This window comes from Morone saxatilis, unplaced genomic scaffold (assembly GCF_004916995.1).
Source record: "Morone saxatilis isolate NCDOM2014 unplaced genomic scaffold, NCSU_SB_2.0 Contig0, whole genome shotgun sequence".
Lineage (NCBI taxonomy): Eukaryota > Metazoa > Chordata > Actinopteri > Moronidae > Morone > Morone saxatilis.
This window is the reverse complement of record NW_023339650.1, coordinates 13,560,361-13,568,811: the sequence shown is the minus strand read 5'-3', so window position 1 is coordinate 13,568,811 and position 8,451 is coordinate 13,560,361. Positions and strand designations below refer to the sequence as shown.

At 38.1% G+C, this 8,451-nt stretch overlaps 1 protein-coding gene across 2 annotated transcripts in view; it reads right to left on the bottom strand.

Moving 5' to 3' along the window:
* Positions 1-7,770: 7,770 nt before the first annotated feature.
* htr5ab (5-hydroxytryptamine (serotonin) receptor 5A, genome duplicate b) overlaps positions 7,771-8,451 on the bottom strand; it is a 6,133-nt gene continuing 5,452 nt past the window's right edge. The window contains exon 2 of one of the 2 annotated variants that reach the window (XM_035653830.1): positions 7,771-8,198. In XM_035653830.1, the coding sequence (XP_035509723.1) occupies positions 7,864-8,198 (335 nt within the window). In that variant the 3' untranslated portion in view covers positions 7,771-7,863. The remainder of the gene's footprint in view (positions 8,199-8,451) is intronic. The other variant, XM_035653838.1, reaches the window with a different exon arrangement.

The following is an 8,451-nucleotide window of genomic DNA, read 5'->3' as shown; positions in this document are numbered from 1 at the left end:
TATTTGTTTGTATATATGTACAGTTGTAAGTAATTTGTTATAAATAATTGCTGCATGAAAATTGTTAATGTTAGTGGAATTTATATCATATTTTTTATACATTTTCCTCTTAACATTCTTATTTTGATACTATTCCCACTGATCAGAGCTATACCCACCCACACAACACTTATTTTTTTAGATCAGAGTCAAGCTCACTCCTCCTAAATCTACCCACTCACCACATTGTGATCTGCCTAATTGATAATCAATAATCAAATGAACACTGGCTGCATTTAGAAACTGCTAAAACAATATAATCATGTATGAGTAAATACAGAAAGCACTGGATAGTGATAGACAAACCAGTGTTAACGCCCTAACTATATCATAATGATAATAGTCTTTTCTTGATTATGGCTCCTTAGGGAGTCATTCTGTCCCATTCATTTCACTTTTGTTATCTCACTTTTAATTGAGTTTTTAAAGCAAATGATCCATATTTGAATCCCCCTGGGTGCAAAATGATCCCCTTTTAAGGGGAGTGTTCTCTTTTTGACTGAACAGTGCATTGATTTGATGCTTTCTGTGGACAGTCACAATTCATTGTCAAGTTTAGCTTAAACCTCTTCCAGGATTTAGGTGGTATTGAGTCTTCCTGGGCTGACAGAGAGTACATGTTGCTAAGTGCTGCAGCCCAAGAGGACATTTTAAGTGAGAAGTGGGCTGTGTGGAGTGGAGTTGGCGTGGACCAACTGTGGCTATAAAAAACCCAAGGCAGCGGTAGACAATGTAGCACTAAATACAAAGTGCCTTGTAGTTTGCCAGCAGTCAAATATTTCCAAACAACTGTTCAGCATTTTTTCCATTATCACAAGAAGATGCTCATTTTGTATCTGAATCATGTTTGTTGAAATGTATGATGCTGGAGAAAAACCAGGGTTTAAGTATTTACTGATTTGTCTGTTATCTACAGTAACTGATATTTCACAATTTAGTTGTTATGTGCCTCTCACCAGACAGCACTGATATGGTAATTCAGTATTTGCTCCTGCAGTTTGAATCACTTGAAAACAGCTACAGCAAAAGTGGAAACTAACAGGCAATCAGATGGCCAATAAAGGTTACCACTGCAGGCATTTTAGCTATGCACAATTTGTCAAAGAGCCTGATGGAAATGTTACAGTGGCACGTAGAGATAATTTTTGCATCTTGTGTATACTTTCCGCTGTGGTGGATACAAATGTGCAAAATGGATCAAATGGAAATAAAACTCTTTTTTTTAATATAGTTCAGAAAAACACAGCAACATCAGGATGGAGGATGAGGATGAGGATGAACACGATACCACATTTAGATTTGATCTAAAGCGAGGATTTACTGATGTAAATGCAGCTTGCATAATAGAAAAAGAACCAGTAAAAAATGTATAGATGTATTCCTTCTACAAAATACCATGGCAACAAGCTAGACAAAATGTTGCAGTTTTCTGTTGATGCTCATCTTGGGAAAACACCAAAAAAAGTAATGTGTTCACTGTCTGAAAATTAAGTAATGGGGTGTTTAGGGCTATGTAGTTGTTTTAGTGTCTGCCAATGCACCACAAGCATCTCCTGAATATGAATGTGCTGCAACAATGGAATGCAAAACAAAGGCTGTTTTCCCCCTGGAGACTTGCTGTGGTGCTAACATACTATGAGCTCTAATGCGGGCTCTTGTTCCAGTTGCAGAGGTTTGGTCAACATGGTTTCTAAAGCAGCTCTAGGAAACACAACCGGGGGGGTTTACTATGAAATCCTGAGAGGGCACAAGAAATCCACTGAAGCTCATGGTCACGCTGTTTTCGTCCTTGTTCTGATCATCAGGCAGGGTAATCAACCACATTTTGTTCCCGTGCAATAGATCTCATTCATATTGTAATGTTTCCTCAAGGGAATTCAAACCAGATGCTCTCGCATTGGGGGATGTATAATGTAAGCAATGATAAAACGGTGCCGATGTGCACGTCGTCAGACATCAAAGTGGTGTGTGCAAACATCCTCTGGGCCGATTGAGGTGGAGGGCATCGGCGTGGTCTAAATCAGCTGAAACAGTGAACGAAAGATTATATGTATTGTCAAAGAATGACAATACATATGCTGTTCCTTAAAAAGTACCACACCGTTCTGCCAAAAAATTACTTCACCCCCTTCTTGATCCTGGTCCCAGGCTGGCCGGCCTGCCAAGAGTTGTGCCTTCACTCAGGCATGACATTGTAGTTTCTGTGAACTTTGCTAGACGTCTTATATGCAAATTGTGTCAATCATTTCAAACCTGATACATCCCTGATTAGATGGTACAAAACAAATTTTTTATGAGGGTTGAGGTATGCACAAGCCTTGACATGTAACCAGTTTTGAATTGGGAGTACTTTAGTCTTTTTTGCATTTTTTCTGAATGGATTCCTGCTGTAGAGAGAATGATCTTAAAGTGGTAAGTCAGAGTCAAGCAGACTTATTGAATATGTTTCAGGAGTCTTGTAGGAAGAACAAATGTCCACTTCCCTCTCTTCGACTTAGGCACTTGGAGACATCATATATAACCTGGGTGACTGAGAATCTTCACGGACATGTACAGTTTTCTTTCATTCTCTTGGTACCATAGCAACAGAGCATGAGGCTGAGCTGGTTTATCTTTATAGTACAGAGGAAACATTGAGGAGCAGGGGATTCACCTGTTTCTTCCTTGACTCCCCTGCATTGGAATGACTGAACAAAACACTGTAACCTCTTTGCCTTTGTCTGTGTGTGTCTCTTATATGTGTTTGTGTGCATGTATGTCTGTATTTCTCTCCCTGATGAGCACATGGTGAGACTTCCCACAGCTTACCATTTACCCTCTCCGAGCAATCACCTCCTGAATTAGTTTGTTCGTGATTTCCAGCAAACTCGAAATTACAACACCACCTGCTTAATCTCACCGGGAACCAGCCCTCTTGTATCCGCATATTAGATTCATCTGTCTGTGCTACGTCTATTTTTTTAAACTGTGAAATTTTTCTTTGCTCTCTCTCCATGTCTGCATTGGTTTAACAGAGCCCACTGATGTGTAAAATTGAAATTCAGACAGCAGAATGACACAGAAGATAACAGTTTGTTTTACCTTCACTATGCCGCAACCTAATAAAAAAAATGTTTTGTTGTATCTTTTGAAATAAATTGTGCACATACGTACTGTATAATGCCACTGTTATCAGGAGAGGATGTACTACTATTTATAAAGGCTTTGGAAGCTGATAGAGATACGCCGGAGTGCTTTCATTTTAAAATGTCATAAGCTTATCCTAATTCATCAGTGGGACTAGCCCAGTAGCATCTGCTGAATCAGTTTGAGATGCTTTCCACATGCGTTGTATTAACTATTCATGGCCTGGCAGAGTGAGTTATTATAGTGAATGACAGTGCAGGGGTCAGAAGATAGAGGAAACACAAAAAAATAGCAGAACATGAGCAATGGATCAATGTTCAGAGCAAACAGATTGCTAATGATTACAAATCCAACAAATGACTGATGACTCTTTGCGCATTCTTTCGCATTGAAAGAATTGTGAAATGAACAAAAGAATGATGACAGCATTTCCCTCAGGTTTAAAAACCTTTCTTGTTGTTCCTTTTGAGGTTAAAAGGAAACTTTACTAAACTAGTTTTTGATATTCACATGCCGCATGTTTGAGACCCTGACTCATAAACATTACGGACTCTACAGCTGTTAAACATTATGGGTACATTGTGTCCTAGTTTTTCTTTTTTTCTTTATGATAGTTGAATTGTTTTGTTATTTGTGCTTTCATAAATATAATTCCTCTCAAACTCATTGAGAAAAGATTTGAGCCTGGAAAAGTTCAGATTGAAATATTTCAACAACAATTGGATGCACAACCATGAAAGTGATATTCATAGTTCAGAGATTAATTATCTGGATGACTTTTGTAATTTTTTTTTTTACTTTCCTTATTAGTTGCACCACAAGGTTGACATTTGTGTTTTTGAAAAAAAAAAGAATAAATGTATTGCTATAAAATTTGGTGCAGACATTAATGGCTTAGGATGACTTATAACAACAACCAAATACCTACAAAACTAATATTTCCAGCCTCAGCTGTAATTTGTGTTTAGTGCTAATTAAAAATATTAGAATGCTAACACGCTAAACTAAGGTGGTAAACACAGTGAACATTATAACTGCTAAACATTTGCATGTTAGTGTTCTTATTTTGAGCACGTTAGCATGTTAACCTTCTACCCAGCACATCAGCAGAGTTCGTGTATTAAAATATGAAAGAAGAAACATTAGAAATCCACCAAGCACTGTCCATCCCATTCTGTCCTAAGGCAAAGAAAGGTTTATCAGCTTGTATCTCCTTTGGAGTATTTCAGAATTTCCAATTTTCTATTCTCCTACAATCACCCCTGTTTTGCCCCAAGAACCTGAATTAAAAGCAAGCGAGAATCCAAGCAGAGGGTGAGAAAGTGAGAAGGATGCACTCATTCAGATCACATATACACATTCTCACTAGGATCCTCTTCTCCACTGTCATGCTGTGCAGTTTCTATTTGGATAAAACTGAGCTGTCGCAGAATAACAAGTGGAACAACAACAGAGTCACACAGTCAACGTGGCCTTAGACAGCAAGAGACTGAGCCCACTTTGTTGTTAAGATAAGAGAGACGAGGTAGTGCAGGGCATCTGGTCCTGTCTGGTCACTGTACACTACAAGTCTCCACCACATGCACTTCAGCTGCGTAAAACCTGTTTTATTTAATTGACTTGTGTTGGCAAACTAGGGATATCTTTATTTACATGTAAACTGTCTGGAATATTACACAACATATTTAAAATATATTTAAAAAGTCCAATTGCAAACAGATAGCACATATACATACAGTAGGTGCTGTTTACGGTGTTAAAACATATTTAATAAAAAATATTTTGCTATTAAATTCTGTATTTGGCCACATATTCCCATAATTTTTACATTCTATCACTGTACATGTGTGATGAGGCTGCTTGTTGCGTCTATTTCTGTAAAACTCAGCAGTTAGAGCACAGGTTTGCCTTGCCAGAGGCATTTGGTTCTAATCCTAAGTCAGTTTAGCCAAGCCACATTTTCATGCATGCTGTCTTCCCTGAAAACATGGATGGATGTGGTCCTTTGAACAGCAGCAGGCTCACTCCTGGCTCTGAAATGTGTGTGTGCGCTGGCAATGGCACCAGAAAGATAGGACACGCCAATGCCTGTTTATAAAATGACCTCCAGTAGTTGGGCAATGATCCTCATGAAAATACATGTTTTATCAAAACTGAATTATTTTTCTCTGTCATGCTTTCTTTTCCCTTTTCTGTATATGCAGGCATGTGTGCACGTGTTTGTGAACGAGTGTGTCAACTGTTAGCAAATAAATAATGTGCCTTGTGGCTTCTTGTCAAATTGCCAAGCTTGACGTTGTCTATCACAAATTAAGTCCTTGTTTATTGTCAGTTTTATCATTGAGGCTTCTGTGGAAGAAAACATGCACACACTGAAAAAATACACAGACACAATTACACACAATACACCATTTAAAATTGTTTTTCCAGGTACTGTATGAATAATATGAAGTATGCATTTCCAAGAAGTGCCTCTAAAGAAGGTATTTGTCCACATTTTTACCTCTTTTAAACATGAAAAATGTCCACAGGGATGGATGGTAAACAACACAGATTCTGCACACATTTCCTGAGCAGGGTCATAACACAGAAGAAGACCTACGGGGCAAAGGTTGAATAATCAACCATCCTCAGGCAATCTGGAGAGCAGTCAGGAGTCATTTAAATAAGTGAATTCTGCAGTACACCATTGTGTATAATTTATTTTACCATTACTGTTCCTGTCGATATTCCATGCATTTCATTATTTACCACAGAAAATTGATATCATTGGAACCAGCATAACAATAATTGGGCTAATTTTCTTTTCACATATATTCATGTTTTTTTATTGTGATACATTACTCTATTCAACTTGATAATGTAGTATGGCCTGACTTCTTTCTTTCTTTCTTTATTTCTTTCTTCTTTTCTTTTTTTTACTGTTGAGGCTTGTTCTTACATATATGGCAAATTTGTGTTCATAAACCATGACATTTAAAGCCTGTAAGTGTTTGGACATCTTTTAAAATATAATATAAAAGCTCAAATCAAGGTAAAAGTCTGAGGTCAGGTACAAACCATATATAATAAATATTAATTAGGCCTGAATTTAAATAATCCACGCTTAAGATTGCTACTGTCTTATAGATCAGCCTCAGCTGTATTTAGTGCTAATTAGCAAAATATTAGCATGCTAACACACCAAACTAAGATCGTGAACATAATTAACATTAAACCTGCTAAACATCAGCATGTTAGCGTCGTCATTTTGAGCATGATATCATGCCTAAGTTAGCTAGTTTAGCTCACATTAGCACAGCTAACGTGGCATTGGACTCTTAGCCTTGTTAAATGGTTTATTTAGCTTATTTCAGCCATACATAACACTTAATACTTATTTTATTGAAAGAATGTCAAATTTAATTAGATTTTCTGCAAGAAACTTTGTTGTTCTACAACAGTAGCTCACTGATATATATCACAACTGTTTTCTGAGGATCCCTTTCGCATGCTTGATTCCTCACATTACGGTACATTACACAACAAAATAAAGGTTCACTTACTGATTCTACAGTGTTGAACATTTTGAGTAGAACGTGGCAATTTGGGGGAGTCATGTAGAAACTGATAAAGACAAGCAACTGGAAAACATTAGACCAACTGAATCATATGTTGTGTGGGCTGAGCTCATTGATTATCATTTGTACTGGTTAACATCAGCTTTTCTTAATTCCATAATCCCCCTACTATATCGCCACAAGTTAAACCTTAAATCATGCATGTCTCATTGAAGCAACAACATGTCCCATGCTTTTTATTTTCTCTGGCTTCAGATGATAATGCTTTAAATAGCTTTGCACCATCCACACATCTTCTGTATCACATAGTTACTTTACATGTCTGTTGTGACATATGAGCATGTGTGGCTGCACTCTCAACAATGCATCTATTCAAAGATGATGGAAATGATAACGTGTTCTGCTATTTCCCTGCTTTCATAAAATACATGGGAGCGTGTAGGTGTATGTGCAAGGATAATTGGTACATAGCAGATGAAATATTGTACATTTATCTAGAAGTATACGAATAAACTGCATGTGAAGTCAGCTAGTGCATCTGTACCTTTATAAAAAAGGTGGAGGTTGCTGAACACTTAATCGCTTCACTGGGTCTTTTCTATCCTTTTTTTCTATAACCAAATAAATTTCTTAGCTTGAAAAGTTATCTACGATTATAAGCCTTATGTGGTTTCATTTATTAAAGAATCCACAGTTTGTTCTGGTTTATTATTAATGAGGTTCTTCTTGTTGTTAAGTTCTAAAAGATTTTTCTTGAACATTAGTTCCAGCTATACTTTGAAATGATTCCAAAGTAGCCTCAGATACATATGATGATGAAACTGTTTATCAGGGAGTTAACATGCCTTTCTCCCTAATAAGCCTGAAACAGCAGTGTATCTGCTACTGCCACAACACAACCAATTTATTCCTCTCTTTGTAGATACAGCTGAGACACCCGCATCAGTCTAGCTGTGAGGTTGCCTCAGCATGGTAATAAATAAAACAAAACTTAAATAAAAATGACACATTTTTAGTTTCTGGTTGTCATCCATCTGAGAGATGATGGAGTGATGGACACAGACAGGTTAGTCCCTTTCTGTCTGGAGGAGTAACACTGGAGTGCATGCTGGTGTGTCTGCCGAGCGTGCAGAGTGGCTCAGCGCTGCCGGGAGAAGAGGTTCCTCAGGGCATTGTTGTAGTTCTTATTAAAGGCGGTGTATATGAGCGGGTTGAAGAAAGAGTTGGAGTACCCCAACCACAGGAAGATGCTCTTCCAGATGGGTGGGATGTCACAGGAGCACAGTGGAACGATGAGCTCGGTGATGAAGAAGGGAATCCAACAAAGTACAAACACGCCGATCAGAATGCCTACCATCAGCGCCGCCTTTTTCTCCTTCTGCTCGCGCCATGTGTCCCCGTCTGTCTGGAAGGTCACGGTGGCGTGGCGCACAGTAAACACCATCTGGGGCTGCTGTGTTTCTTCCTTTACCTGTTCAGCAGCCGATCAGAGAATAAATCAGTTAGTCCATTGATTGATTAATCGACCAGACAAACCTGGTTGGCATTGGAAATAGAAGAGCAATATGTTTAACAATTAAGGCCAAAGAAAAGCAATTGCTGAAGTGAACATTTTGTGGCTGCTCAACAAAACATGGATTATAGGCTGCTGAACAGAAGTGTGAATCAACAGGTGGATCAACAAGCCAAAGCTTATCCTTTTCATTTCATACACACACACACACAC